This window comes from Mytilus californianus, unplaced genomic scaffold, assembly GCF_021869535.1.
Source record: "Mytilus californianus isolate M0D057914Y unplaced genomic scaffold, xbMytCali1.0.p SCAF_3, whole genome shotgun sequence".
NCBI lineage: Eukaryota > Metazoa > Mollusca > Bivalvia > Mytilida > Mytilidae > Mytilus > Mytilus californianus.
In genome coordinates this window covers 14209069-14225404 of record NW_026262679.1, presented here as the reverse complement: position 1 = coordinate 14225404, position 16336 = coordinate 14209069, and the positions used below count along the sequence as shown (strand labels likewise).

Here is a 16336-nt window from a genome sequence, read left to right as displayed (position 1 = left end):
GAATTATTAGTCCGTTGTGACCCTTGAAAGTCATCATTTACCTTACAAATAGCCAATGGAAATGTCGTATCACTTATTCACAATGACATCAACCTCAGTGAAATATCTCTTAAAGCGGGAAATAGATTACAGTTCACAACTACGAGAGTGAGAATAAGTTATAACATGAACTAAACTTTGGAACCAAACTCAGCCTTGTTACATGGTCTCCTTTACGTCAGAGTATGACACTCTACCATTAAAGTTACTAAGGATTGTCTGTTATCTGTCCTGTCCGACAGGAAGCTAGAAAACATTTTAAAAAACTTTATAAAATTATCTTATATTTATCATGCACATCAATTATTTTGAATATTTCTTAATTATGAAACGCCATTGATCGTTGTGACATATATGGCAAGAATGATTGGGTTTTGTTATTGAATATTTCTTGGTATAATTAAAAAAAATCATTGATAACATAAACGAATCTCTGGTCGATGTATTTTATTTGTTTTTCACCTTTCATTTCCACCTGGTAGTCATTTTAATTACTTGTTTTCCAATCAATACGCGATATGTTCTAAAATTTCTATTGAATTCTGTGAAACTAATGGAATATACTTTGATAAACAAATATTGATTTTTAAAAGTCGGTTTTAAGACATTTTAAATATTTGATGATGCGAGTATTATTATTTCCTGACGTCATCATAACATTTTATAACAATTACAAAAGTTTTCAGTTGAATGAATTTATGAATTATTTTGTTTGAAATTTTCAAATATCGATTTTTCCTATTATATATGATGTATGATCAAGTTGTGATATTCGTATTATGCTTCAGTGTTAGAAACACATTTTGTTTAGTAACCAGAACAATGATTCATATTTGTTCGGAAATAAACACATTTATTCTAAACCCAGTTGTTGGCATGATACGAGTTATGTTCTTCTCGTATATTTTATGATGGTATGATACTAAACCCTTAACGGGAGAGATTGTGCTTGATTTCCATATGACGAAGACATAATCTTTCAATCAGTTTAATTGAGGTCTGGAGCTGGCATGTCAGTAACTGCTAAATTTATGTTTATCATTGTCATTTTGCTTTTTTTTTCTGTTACCTATTCTAACATCGGACTCGGACTTCTTTTAAACTGAGTTTTACTATGCGTATTGCTGTATGTGTGTTTATTCTACATTGGCTAGAGGTGTAGGGGGGGGGGGGGGGGGGGGGGGGGTTGACCCCGTCGCATTTTTGCGCCTGTCCCAAGTCAGGAACCTCTGGCATATGTTATTCTTGTATGTTTTTTAAATTTTGGTTCATTTATATGTTTCGTAGTTTAGTGTGACTTCCATTTTCTCTGAACTAGTACACATTTTTGTTTATGGGCCGGCCTCCGGGTGCGGAATTTTCTCGCTGTGTTGGCCTTGGGCTGTTTTCTGCTCTATGGTCGGGTTGTTGTCTCTTTGACACATTCCCCGTTTCCGTTCTCGATTTTATAAGTTAAATTTGAATTTCATTTTCAAATATGTTATCGTCAACTAGGAGTCATTCCCTAATTTACAGAACCGTGAATTAAATCATGATAATTAAAATTGAATAGTAGAGTAGTCGTTGGTGTGGTACCTTTCGCAAAGTCAAGTATTATGACAACCATTTGTTCTCCATTTGAAAGTTGATTGGGAAGATTTTGAATGCATGGATGCAATAAGCTATGGCTAACATATTTTCTTCCTCCGGAATCCCTATTGGGCATCTGTTAGTGTGTCATTTGTCTCAACGTGTTATATAATGGTAGAATGGAGAAGGTGTTCCATAACTTTGTAAATTGAAGTCAATGAGATACACTGATTGATTGGTGTTTAACGCCACTGCCAGCACTATTGTGCTATTTCGTGGCAATAAGTTTTTATTGTTGGAGGAAGCCGGAGTGCCCGGAGAGAATCTCCGACACTCGCCGGTAGGAAAACTGACAATCCTAGTCAATTAAGATTGGAACCGAACGCACCTGCCACGTGCGGGATTCGAACTCAACCTCAGTGTTGACAGGCTAGCTTGACTACTCTGACCACTCGGCCACCGAGGCCCCTCACTGATAACAGAGTATACGGTTATAAGATTGCAGTCGAAAGAAACAAAATACCAAAAGTTCTTCGTGTTTATACTATTAATTTTTCTCAACAATATATTTGATCTAAACAAAACATTTCGAAGAGATTTTGTGAAAATGTAAAATCACGAACTTATCTAAGATTATTATTTTTGGAATAAGGAGTTCCCCTAATTACACCGTCTAATCAAAATTACCTGCACATATGGCTTGAAATGACATCCGTGCATCCGAAACACCCGGAAATTATATTTTGCAAGCATAAATGATGAAAAATGGAATAAAAGAAAAAAAAAGTAGTTCAATACACAGGTACATGTAGCCACGACCAGATCAATTCGTGTTCTGAAGAAATAACAAATTTCGGGAATGAATCAAAAAGTAATGACAAACAATTCCTCCCTCTTTACAAAAAGGAAAACATTAACAGATGAACAAGAACAAAAAAAATCGTTTTTGATTATCCTTATCATTCAATAAAACGATCATCAATTAGAATGAGGTCATTAGTTCTAATGATTTAAAGTGGGTAAATGTTACACATTATCTTCTCATTTAATAGCCTTGTCATTTGAGCGTCCACTTTGTTGGTCTATATCCTTAAGAGAGCGTTTGAACGTGTAGTCCCATCCAGTCTGATTGATTGATTGATTGATTGTTGGTTGCTTAACGTCCAGTTGCAAATATGTTATGCATGTTCAGGACGAACTCCCCATCCAGTCCGACTCAGACGTCAACTACAAACGTTTCCAAATCTTTTTTAAACTCTTGAATAGAGTTCAAGATCATAATTCATTTACCCCAATGTATTTGTGGTTACCTAGATGCAGTGTACCCGTAAAGGATAGGAGTTTGGCGATGTGGTAGGCTTGCAAATCAGACAAGTATTCAATAACGAAAAAAAGACAATGATGTAAGCAACTGTCAACCGAATGTGACCAAACTTTTATTCGTTCTAAAAAAAATATTATTTATTTCTATATTATCATAATTATTATACCATATGGCTTTATTATCATTGCATGTAAGCAAATGCTTATTTGGTTTCGTTCGTAACTGATGAACGTTATTCGAGAAATATGTGTTGTTACACGGTAATAATATCTAACGTTGTTTACCACCACTGGGTTGGTATTGTTGATGGTGGAGTTTCATTCCCGAGGGTACCAGATGCCCAATAGCCACTGCTTCAGTATAGTCATTAGTCTAATGGTACATTTTGTCTATATATTTCCTGTGATTAAAAATGTGTTATTAAGTTAAAGTTACAACCCTGCTCGGTTTCGGTTTCTGTTGGTTTTTTAGGTCTTTTTGTTTTTGTTCTCTCCAACTCTCCAATGTTTTATATGTTTGTCGTTCCAGTGTTTTGGTCTAGAATGTATACCTAATAAATGCTATTTCGGAATCACGTGTTATGCGAACGGACGGAAATCATATCACATGTAATAATCTAGAGGTTATATCATGAAAATGTTAACTTAAGGACTTTTCTTCTTTTTTTTCTTTTTTTTTTACAGAAAATGCATTCAACAATAATTACAAATCTAGGGGTCCTACATGTAGTTTACTCTGATAACTGTTAAATCTTGTCTGTTTTTCATCGCCTTTTAATAACGTGTACATTTACTAATAAATATATCCTTCACCGCATTATCCAGATAAAGTTGATACATGTATCCGGTACATGAACTTCATCAGTCTAATTATAGGCTTTTGACATTAGCACCTGCTTAGCGACCAAAATATGATATGTATCTACGGATTTTATAAAAGGCTGTCGGTCAATTCATAAATTAAGTTTTAAATCAGTTTAAAAGTATCACAAACTTTACCATCTGTTCAACGATTGTTTTGTTCAAACTATAAAAGAGATTACTGATCAACATTTTTTTGTGGATTTTTGCATAGGTATCTAATCTATATCGTGATGAATGAAATCACAACGCATTTCCATGGACGACATTATATTTACCTAATGTAAAATTAAATCACCCGCATTTTTAGGTCTTTCCACTTTTCTGTGGAAAGACCTATTGTATTTGTTCTGATTATTATGTCACCCCAAACGGAGTTGGGGTGATATATTGTTATTGTACGATTCTTTTTGTTTTATTCTTTTTTATGGCACCCTCAACGGAGTTGGGGTGACATACTGTTATTCTACGTTTCTTTTTTTTTTCTTTTTTTTCATCCACACATTTTGTCCGCGCGAGTTCTTGGAATCCAAAGGACCAATGTTGATGGAACTCTACTATAATGAGGACCCCATGTAAAGTTGTGCACCTTGCTATGGAATGGTAAAAAATGGCCACCATTTCCATGGAAACAGCAAAAATGCGAAAAAAATCAAAGTGTTCCAAACTGGAAGAAACTCCACAGGAATGGTAACTGGCATGTGCAGATTTGCAGTTTGACTTCGGAATTTTCAAAATGGCTGCCGTTACCATGGAAACAGCTAAAATATAAAAAAATCTAACTCTTTCGTTATAAGACCGAACTTGATGAAACTTTATGAAAATGTTACCCAGTATGCTGAGATGTCAAGACAATATTTGGATAGTCCAAAATGGCCGCTGTTGTCATGGAAACATGGGGCAAGTTTTACATTGACCCTATGGGAAAATGCATAAAATCTGCATTTTCTTAAAGAGTATTTCACCAAAGTCAGTGAAACTGTATTGATATATAACATGACATGTGGCAATGAGATGTCTGCTTTTAGAATTTTGGAATTATTCACTGTAACCATGGAAACGGCAAAAATGTCCAAAATTCCAAAAAAAATCAAAATGCTGCAAACTGGATGAAACTTTACAGAAATGGTAACTGGCATAGGCAGAGTTGCATTTTGCAGTTGGAATTTTCAAAATGGCCGCTGTAACCATGGAAACAGCAAAAATGTCCAAAATTTCAAAATGCTCCAAACTTAATGAAACTTTACAAAAATTATAATTTGCATGTGTAGATGCCCTCTTTGACTTTGGAATTTTCTAAATGGCTGCCGCTCGCCTGGTAATGAGGGAAGGGTGCCATCTGCTATTGCTTGCAATGGCAAATCTAGTTTCTTATTATTCTTATTCCACACTTTTTGTCCAACTTTGTTCTCGGAATTGAATGGACCAATTTTGAGGGAACTATACCATAATGTCAACCACCATGTGTAGTTGTGCACCTGACTTTGGAATTTAAAAACTGGCTGCCATTGCCATGGAAACAGCAAAAATGTGAAAAATCGAAAAGTGTGCCAAATTTAATGAAACTTTGTATAAATGTTACTTGTCAGCAAAAGATGTGCAATTCATCTTTGGAATTTCCAAAATGGCCGCCATTGCCATGGAAACTGGGCAAAGATTTACCATTGAACACTACGGGAAAATCTTTTAAGTAGCATTTTCTCTCATAAAATCGTAGATAAAACCTAGTAAAACTTGAATTCTATATTGCCCGTCATGTGAGATAGTGGTTTCTGTCTTGGAAATTTGTGAAATTTTTACCTTACCATGGAAACAGTAAAATGTTAAAAAATCTCAAAATCCTCAAAACTTTATGAAACTTCACAAAAATGTTAACTGGCATATGTACAGATGTTGTCATGCATAAATGTACATTCAGTGTTTAAATTTTTCAAAATGGCTTATTTTTTTTCTTTTTCCGCCAAATTTATTTCGTGCCCTGTTTTGTGGTTTCGCAAGATGTCATTAGATTTTTTGCATTTAATATTGAACAATTACTGCGCTTTTGGGACTGACCCTGTTTAGTCGAAGACTTTTTATTGTAAGAGTTATCTCCCCAAACACCGTTTTTGTTGTTACGAGATCTCCCCCGTAACCGTAAAAGAAATCGACAAATTTATTTTGCAAAATTGCTCGTTATATCCTTAGGATGTTTTGTCCAATTTTGACCGAAGCGACACGAAGACTCCATATAAGAGTTATTTCCCCTTATGCAGTTGTTATTAGTAAACCATAAATGATAGAGACCTAGGGTCTGTGGATTTGAGGTCCTTGGTCCAAATAAAAGAAAGTTAGGTCAAGGTCATGTTCTGATTTTTTTGCGTCAAGTTCATATCGCTTCTTCCCAGAAAGAGTTATAGATATAGACAAAACAATTTAACCAAAATGTTTGTCGCGACACGTCCTTACCAGAAATTTTTTGTTGAAATGTTACGCGTCATTTTATTGCACTGTCACTGTTATGGTCAAATCAACAAATTACTTATCAAAACTTCAAACTTTGCAACTATCATGTTGTAAATGCTTCTTATCAAAAGACATATAAACACCAGTGAACATAAACTGAAAAAATAAATTTGATCTATGATACAATGTAAATACAAAATAAATAAACTAAGGGAAGAATATTTAAAGTAACATGTTATACCGCTTTGAAATGATAAACAATTTAAGAAAAACAATATGCTTGAACAAAAATATCAACCATTTGCAATTACTTTAAACACAGGTAAATGAAAATAATTTTGTTGTTAGGTATACGTGTACAGTTAAAAGAGAGAAAGGAAATATTTTTACAAAATAAATAATTTTGATGTTCATAGTACGAAGAAGTGAACATTTATAGTAATACCAAACACTAATTAAAGCTGGTATATAGACCAGATATAACCCAGAATAACATTAAATAACAAAAAATGACTATATTTACAAACATAATGATACAATATTCAAAGTTAACCAACTTTCATATTATAAAAGTATATAACTTATTTAGATATTTTGTAGGCGATTATACTTTTGCAAATTTGAAAATAAAAGTGCAATATTTTTAATGAGATTGTTATAAAACATTACAAACAAAAAATATATGTCATTTAAAAAAAAAATAAAAATTATAAATTTGTTTAATATAATTCTGTTTTTTTCTTGTCAGCTAGGCTTTTTCTTAGTATATATAAATCAACAACCTCCTTAAAAGAGTTATGTCATACTCATTAAAGTAAACCTAAATGTAAATTTTTCCTCATCACACATTTTGTTGAAAAATGGGACTATACTCTCTACTTCCTGGCAAATTTTTGACTACGTTTTTCTAAAACGTGTTTTATGCATGAAAATTTTTAGTACCAATTCTTATGAAGCATTCGCCGAAGATTTTTTTTTTAAATTAGATAAGTATTCAGCAAAATAATGTCTAAAATCATGAAAATTTGATAAAAATAAATTATTTCTAAACAAATGATGAACATAATTATTTAAAGCATAGTTTTGTAAAGAAAATGTTTTTACAAAAATCCGCTCGTGGTTATCTTTTGAAACAGAAAAGTTAGGTATGTCCGTCCAAAAGATGGAAATGTCCAAGAAACCGAAATTTTGAGTAGATGTCTAAAATTGAGACTCCATTTTTCTCTAAAAATAGCACATGAAGTATATTTTTTATAACATATTTGAATTAACTAGGTGAAAAATCATACCTTGTATGCAAATTTTCGTAAAAAAATCACCGTGGGATCAAAACTGTATCGCACGGAAGCCGGTTAGTATCAAGGTGTAGTTTTATTTTTAAGTCGTTATAACGACTTAGCTAACTCGTTAAAACAATTTAGCTAAATCGAAGAGCGCAAGCAATTTCTAGATAATGTAGAAGTTTATAAGGGATGTCAGATTTAAAGACATTTACTTATAAATCTGAATTGTTTATTTTGTCTTGATGAATTTTTCAAACGGAAGAGGTATATCGCAGAAGCCTATTTTTGTTTTGCTTATTTTTATCTGTGGTGGATCAAGGAACTTTAAAAAGGGGGAGTGGTTACCTGTTAATATGGGGAGAAGGAAGGAGCCAAATCTTATATTATACTATTTTTAAAGAATAAGGAGATAATCAGTAAAAGTCAACGGGTCATTAAATTAACACAAAAGATTAACATGCATAGGCATCTATTGACTTTATACGATATTGAAAATTCAAAGACAAGTCTATCGGACTAAAAAATTACTCATCAGATTCATGCTATTGCAAGTCTTCGGTTTTTAGGCATGATCAGTTTGGTGCGTTTTTCTTCTTGTTCTTCTTTGGCTTATTGTTCGATAGCTTGATACACTTTATTGTTCGCTGGCTTATTGGTCGCTGACTTATTGTTAGCTTGCTTAATCCAACTTATTTTTCGCGGACTTATTGTTCACTAGCTTGAATCTGGTAACAGAAAGATACTTGAAAGAACACCATTTTAATGCTTTATAAGTTGATATATCGCCATAAATAAGCTGTCTAATTGCGTTTTATTGTAATAAGTATGTTTTATTTGGTTAGCCTTATTTTCAAACAAAATTAAATTATATAAATAAAATGCCATACCTTTATAAGACAGAACACTACTTAAAACAACCTCATGTTAATTCTTTAAAATTTGAAATATGCATTTTAGAGACCTTATTTTAATTGCCATTAGCATTTTTACGCAACTAAGACGAGATTCAATTTCACTTCCATACTCACGAGCCAGACACATTAAGATTTATCAGTAAATTTGGCACCCTTATAAAGTTCTACATTTTCTAGAAATTACTTGCGCTCTTCTGTGTATTTAGGACATTTAAGTAATAAACGTATTTCATCTTCAATTTCTTTTTTGCAATTATACATCTTCCAACTTCTATTTCTAATTAATGTGCACTTAATCGAAATTAAGAAATCTATAAATAAGAAGACATTCGAAAATAAATCAAGACCAAGATATTATGGGGTATAGTTAAGTCCTGGAATTGAGAAAGTAGCTGAGTCGTTATAACGAGTTAGCTAAGTCGTTATAACGATTCAGCTTAGTTGTTATAACGAGTTAGTTAAGTCGTGATAACGAGTTATATAAGTTTTTATAGCAAGTTACTAAGTCGTTATAACGAGTTAGCTAAATTGTTTTAACGAATAAGATAAGTCGTTATGACGACTTAAAAACAAAACTACACCTTGACACTGACCGGCTTCCGTAGTATCACATGCCCTTAATTTATCAATCTCAGAGAGCGAAAGTATGTGAACTTACTACACGTTTTATAGTCTTTATAATTCAGTTTTCGATGCAAATATATGAACAGTTGAATATGCCTTCGAACATTGATATTATTTCAGAAAGAAGCAGATATCTATATGATACATGTTAAAACAGAGAAAAGTAAAAATAGCTTTAAAACTTCGTAGAAAAATTATGATGAGAAGTTAATATTTGCGTGAAACATACCTTCAATCATAAGACACCATTGTTTCTGTATTTAGTGACTAGATGTACAGGTAGTAGTGATGTAGTTTATGTTCTATGTATTTAAAAGGGTTAATATTCTATGTATTTATTTGTATATATTATCTTGTATGTAGGATAGTTATTTATTTATTCGTTTACAAGTTTGATCGTTTATATAAATATACATTGTTAATTTCCATTGTGTAATGCAATGTAGGCATACATATAATAATAATTTTGCAGCTGATATAATAGTTTTAGGTAAATAAATTGAAGAAAAAGTACGGTTTCTTATTGGTGCATTATGAATAAAATTCGGATCTATCATAACTTTCATTCGTATACACCTCTATGTATTGCATTGTTCTGGACATAATATTCAATTTCATGTATGATAATATAGTATCAACATATGCTAATCTTACTTCAAGCATACGGATTCATTTCATCTCTATGGGTAGCAGATCATGCTGAACACATTTTATTGGTTTTAAAAAATATGGGATGCCTATATAATTCTTTCATTACCATTTGTAGTTGAGAGTTGGTTTTATACAATTAACAACTATTATTTTTGTATACAGGATATTTTAAAAATGTGTTGGCGGATTATACAAAATAAATGGAGAATGTGTCCCCATGGACACAGATGATGCACCCGCTTGCATACAACATTATACAGGGACATAACTCAAGAACAATAAAAGTGACGCTACCCAAATTTGTACTTGATCTTAGTTTTGTAGTACTAAGTATTGTAAATAGGTTTGATGTTTGGTTGGGGCAAACGGAAACTAAAAATTTTACAATTTTTCGATTTATAAAGGGGCATCACTCAATAATGGTTAAAGTGACACTACCAATTCAACTTGATCTGTGTTTTATCAGTGGAAGGCAAAAGTAAACATTGCATTGTATAAAGCATTGATTGTAGTTGATTCACTATAATCATGGACAAAGGAAGATAACTCCAATTTTAATAAAATGCTCCGCTGGGCGCAGCTTGATACGACCGCAGATGTCGAACCCTGAACAGTTGGGGCAAGTATGGACACAACATTCAAGCTTGATACAGCACTGAATTTGGATTGTGACTAAATATTTGACACAGCATAGGTTTCTGACACAGAATGAACTTTAAATTTTTTAATTTACCTATTCAAACCATATCATTATTATATGCTTTTATATATAAATCAGAAATAACCAATTTAAAATGGAAAATTTTAAAGAAAAAAAGGGGGAAAAAAATCCCCCCCCCCAAATTTTTTGAACCCCCTTATGATTCATCATCCCCAAACTCAATCCCAGCCTTCCCTTTGTGGTATGGTACCTTGCAGTACAATTTCAGAGAGATCCATACTCTTGAACACAAGTTATTGTCTGGAAACTAGAAAAATGCTTGTTTTTTGTCCCTAATTCCTAAAATTTTGAGGCAATTATCCCCAAAATCAATCCCAGCCTTCCCTTTGTTGTATGCTACCTTGCAGTACAATTTCAGAGAGATCCATACACTTGAACACAAGTTATTCTCTGGAAACTAGAAAAATGCTTATTTTTAGCCCCTTTTTGGCCCCTTAGTCCTAAACATTTTGGGCAATTACCCCCAAACTCAATTCCAGCTTTTCCTTTGTGATATAGAACCTTAAGTACAATTTCAGAAAGATCCATACACTAACACACAAGTTATTGTCATGAAACTAGAAAAATGATTGTTTTTTGCCCCTTTTTTGGCCCCTAATTCCTAACATTTTGAGGCAATTACCCCCAAAAACAGTCCCAGCATTCCCTTTGTGATATGGAACTTGTGGTACAATGTCAGAGAGATCCTAACACACAAGTTATGTCTGGAAGTTACAAAAATGCTTGTTTTTGGCCCTTTTTTAGCCCCTAATTCCTTAACTATTGGTACCATAACCCCCAAAATCAATCCCAAACTTTCTTTTGTGGTATTGAACCTTATGGTAAAATTTCATAGAGATTCATTCACTTAAACAAAAGTTAGAGTGCGAAAACCAATGTGTCTTCGGACGACGACGCCAACGTCATACCAATATACGATCGCAAAATTTTTTTGCGGTCGTATAAAATTCCATGAACAATGGCATCATTGATATTTTTAGAAAAAAAATAAAAAAATTAGCAATTTTTCCATTTGTAAAGGGGCATAACTCTAGAACAGTAAGAGTGACGCCACCATAATTCAAACTTGATCCGTGTATTGTGGTGATAAGCATTGTGTATAAGTTTCATAACATTTGGTTGAGGCAAACTTAAGTCAGAGAACGGAAATGAAAAATTTTGCAATTTTTCCATTTATATAGGGGCATAACTCTAAAGGTTAAAGTGATGCCGCCAAAATTCAAACTTTATCTGTGTTTTGTGGTAATAAGCATTGTGTATTAGTTTGGTTGAGGCAAACTTAAATTAGAGAACGGAAACCAATTTTGGGACGTACGTACGTACAGACGGACAAGGGTAAAACTAAATGCCCCCTCCGCTTCGGCGGGGGCATAAAAATATCGAAATAGCATCTTCATCTTTGCAGGATGGATGGGAATCTTTAACAAATTATATGGACCGTCAAAGGATCACATAGTTTGCTAGGTTCGATTCTTTACCTGGTACATTGTACAAGATATTGCAAAATGATTTTTAACGAACTTAAATTATCAAAATATTAATATTGTAATCATATTCATGGCATATTCCAGTCCACTGGACTAGGATAAAACTGTACTTTTGCGAATTTGTACTGCCAACTGTCTAGCATTAACATACAATAAAACTTCCTGTTTTCGAGATGGCAAAATATGCGATGGAAATAAATATTCGTCTTCAACAGACACAAACAGATAACTAAACTACATTTCACTATTCTATTATACATTAAATGTTAATTTTTATTTTTTTTTATAGGATATGGTCATATAGCACCTAAAACATTCTGGGGACGATTGGTATGTATTGCTTATGCTGTTTTGGGGATTCCTCTGATGTTGCTCTGCCTGGCAAACATTGGCGATGTTCTAGCTGACATATTCCGATTTATTTACGCAAAGATCTGTTGTTGTGGCTGGTGCAGACAGAAGGAAACAACAAAGGTAGTTACAATCAAACCTGTTGCAAAGGAACCAGAAGGAGCGTGGAACAGCGATAAATCTAAGATAATAACAGCCTCAGCTCCAATGCAGACTGACTATAATAAAACAGAGTTTTCGCGCCTTCCCTCAAAAACCCCAGAAGGCGTAAAAACTGGAGGAATCGGTGGTGGAACGGAGCAACCTAAACCAGTGAAGATTGTCCCATTGGATATAAAATCATTCAAGACACAACAAGAGCTTGCGAATAGGTCTCAACAAGTAAGAAGCGAACCAATAGTATGTGATGATGATAGCGATGATGATGACGACGACGACGAGTTTGATGACAAGAAGATAACAGTACCGTTGACCGTCACAATGATTGTCATTGCAGGATACATTTTTGGAGGAGCACTGCTGTTTGGATTATGGGAGAACTGGGATAATCTACAATCGGCATATTTCTGTTTCATTACTCTCAGTACCATTGGGTTTGGAGACGTAGTCCCTGGAACGGATTTCGATAACCCAACAGCAACGGCGCAAATGATTCTTGGTGCAATTTATGTCTTATTTGGAATGGCTATTTTGTCTATGTGTTTCTCACTAATGCAAGACGAAATTATAGCCAAATGCAAGTGGGTTGGACAAAAACTTGGTATACTCGACAAAGATGACTGATAGCTCACTCATTTATATGAGCAACACAGTTTTCGCTCATAGAGTATATGATTTGAACGTAGGGAAAAATCACACGATGACATGTCTGAGAGTAGAATATATTTTAACAGAATAGCATATCCGTCTTTATACAAACAAAGATTTATAGTTAAATTTTATTGAACAGAAACATTTGTGCGAAACGAATCTGAAACTTTCATTTGTAGATGTGAAAAAAATGATTTTGAAAATTGCAATACTGACAAAATTACTGCATCGAGCTATATTTGTAAATGAATTATTTTGTAGCAAGGTTTGTAAAAGACTGTTATCATATTTTACATCCTATATGAGATGTCATATACTTATAAAAGTATGTACTGTGTTCGACGAGAACGAAATCTGTTTAATACCATGCTTTATTTCATTATGTACAAATCATAGATTTACATTTTTCATTTAATTTATCAGGATTTAAATTGATGTGATTCAATTGATCTTTTATTTGTTAGTGTCACTTTTTGTGTGTGTGTACCTGTCATGCATTTGTATACACAGTGTATATTTCATATTTCTTAATTAAACAACTCCGTCCCATTTATTAGATTAATACTTACGTATTTCTAACATGTTAACATTAAGCAACTGAGATGATTCTCGTGTAATACGTGAACCATTTTTAAATTGAAGCAGAAATTGTTGACCTACTTTTTTTCCATAAAGATACATATATATATCTTACATTTTCATTATCCTTGTTGTGTTTAATAACTAATACTCATGTTTCTATAATAGGATATTCCATATAAATGTATTCAGTAAATTTAAAAAATGAGTAGTATACATGTATGTTCCGAATTGAAGGTATTCATGCTAGTAATAGTGGACAGGATATATCGTATGGCTAGTAATGAGGGACAGGGGATATCATATATCTAGTAATAAGGGACAGGAAATATCCTATGCCTAGTAAAGGGAACAGGAATATTCTACGGCTAGTAATGAGGGACAGGATATGTCCTATTCTGTTTTCAATATTTTTCATATTTCTTTTGAATTCGCTATTTTAGGTGCATTCTTTTCATCAATTTAGTGATTTTTTTGGACTCGTCTGATTGTATAAAGACAATTGCTAACTATTTATTTAAACCTATCCTAGCCCTCAGTTACCATGTTGTGACTACCTGTAGAAGGACGAAATTTTTTGTCAGTATGATGAACTAATTTTATTGATGTACGTACCGCTTCAAGTCATTTTAAGTAGTTGTTTTTCTTGTTTGAGCGAGACGTTGTGAACGTTCTGAAATTTGTCTTCATCGCTTTAAAAAGTACCTTAATCGGGTATAAAAAGTTTCATCGTCTAAATTTCCGGTGAAGATATATTTCAAGACTAGGCAAATAAATATTTATATATATATTTTATAATATTCTTGTTAAATTGTAATGTGTCTTTCGACGTTTTCTCGCTAAAGGTTTTTGATTTAGTGAGAATTAAGATATTTTATTATTTGTAGAAGCTGTCTCCGTCCGATTAATTTTGAAATATTTTTCCATATTTGATAACAATAAATCTAAAACGTTTACTTAACTGTCAATTTTTGTTGTTGTACAACTACTACTAGAGGGTGTCTAACGACCTTGACTACCCAGGAAGGTCTCGCACGCACTGTCGGTTGTTGTACAACTACTACTAGTGGAAGTTTAACGACCTTGACTACACATGAAGGTCTCGCACGGTCGGTTGTTGTACAACTAATGCTAAGGGGTGTATAACGACATTCACTACCCATAAAGTATTTATACGTACAAATAGTTCCGGTAAAAGTATTCAAAATTCATACACCATGGTCATAAAGTCATGTGGACCAGATCGTCTGCTAATTAATTTGTGATCGACAGGTTGGTGCGGTAACCTAGCTATATAGGGTTGACAAGGTTCAAATAGTTGAAAGGGTCGACAGGGTTGATAGGTTGGCAGGGTCAACAAGTTGACAAGTCGACAAGTTGACAATGTTTACAGAGATTAACATTGTTTTACAAGGATGCTGTCTCAATGGCATGCACTATTTACATGTAAGTGTAAAATTAACAACTAGTTTATTTTTATAATGACAGTATGCATATTCAGTATATTTACATCCATGTCAACCTGTAGACTCTGTCAACTTGTCGTTTCTGTCAATTTGTAGACTCTGTCAATTTGTAGACTCTGTCAACTTGTCGTTCCTGTCAATCTGCCATCTAGTTGACAGTGTACATCATATATCATAAAAACCTAATCACTTCTTAATCCTTCAGCAGTAACTGTATATACGTATATCCTACTTGACCCAAAATCTCAAGACTTGGAACCATACAGGGAACAGAAATTTGCAAGGAAATTTTTATTATGGTCGAGTCAGACTGCACCTGCAGACTATTTCATATGTGAAAAGATAGGACATTCTCCAAAATATACACTAGGATATCTTAAAGTAATAATTAGATCAATTGTACATATCAAAAGACAAGAATAAAGGGGGGGGGGGGATTGATGAAAAAAATGAACAAACGACGAAAGAAAATATTCATTAACAAATTAACTGCGCTGATCGAAGTTTCAACGACAAACTAAGGCATTTTTAAACATAAAAATTTAAATTATTAAAAATATCGACTACTTGCTTTCTGGTGTTTCTGAAAGTGATAATTAGTAGTGAGTTATACTTTTAAACTGAAATCTTTGTATATGTAAGAGAACGATAATCCCTTTCTTCATGAATAAGTACGAGCGTTAGCGAGTACTTATCATGAAGTAAGGGATTATCATTCTCTTACAAACTTAGAATATTGTAAAGTGCTCAAGGCTCAAATGATCTATTCAAGAATTAGTTTCATTATCAGTGCAATGTTTATAATTGATGCATGACTTCCTTTTTCGACATGTCATTTATGGATAAGTTTTAGTGATGTGAGGACTTTCTTATCATTTGGGAAATATTTTTAAAAAAATGCGTTATAGATATAAGGTGACATAACAGTAGAAAGAAAAGGTAGAAATTGTATGTTTCCTGATTGTGAGTATGAATGTAAATCATGTAATATTTTAGTGAGGAATTATCCTTTTTTATTTACAGTTTAAATCAATTAATACATTTGAGTTACAACTAAATTTTATTTCACAGCCAATAAGATTTAGGTTATTTTTTATCTGAAAGAATTTTTTTACTTTTTTTTGCATTGCTTTGGTATTGTTTAATTTTATAGTAATATTTTCATAATAAAATTCACGGTACCAATTTTACTGCACCAGTAAACTTCAACTTA

General features: G+C 33.0%; 1 protein-coding gene across 1 annotated transcript in view; it reads left to right on the top strand.

The window, feature by feature from the left end:
- Positions 1-15173, top strand: part of LOC127733967 (TWiK family of potassium channels protein 7-like) — a 51168-nt gene extending 35995 nt beyond the window's left edge. Inside the window, exon 3 of the mRNA XM_052243456.1 lies at positions 12207-15173. Coding sequence (XP_052099416.1) covers positions 12207-13051 — 845 coding nt within the window. The 3' untranslated portion in view covers positions 13052-15173. The remainder of the gene's footprint in view (positions 1-12206) is intronic.
- The last annotated feature ends 1163 nt before the right edge of the window (positions 15174-16336 follow it).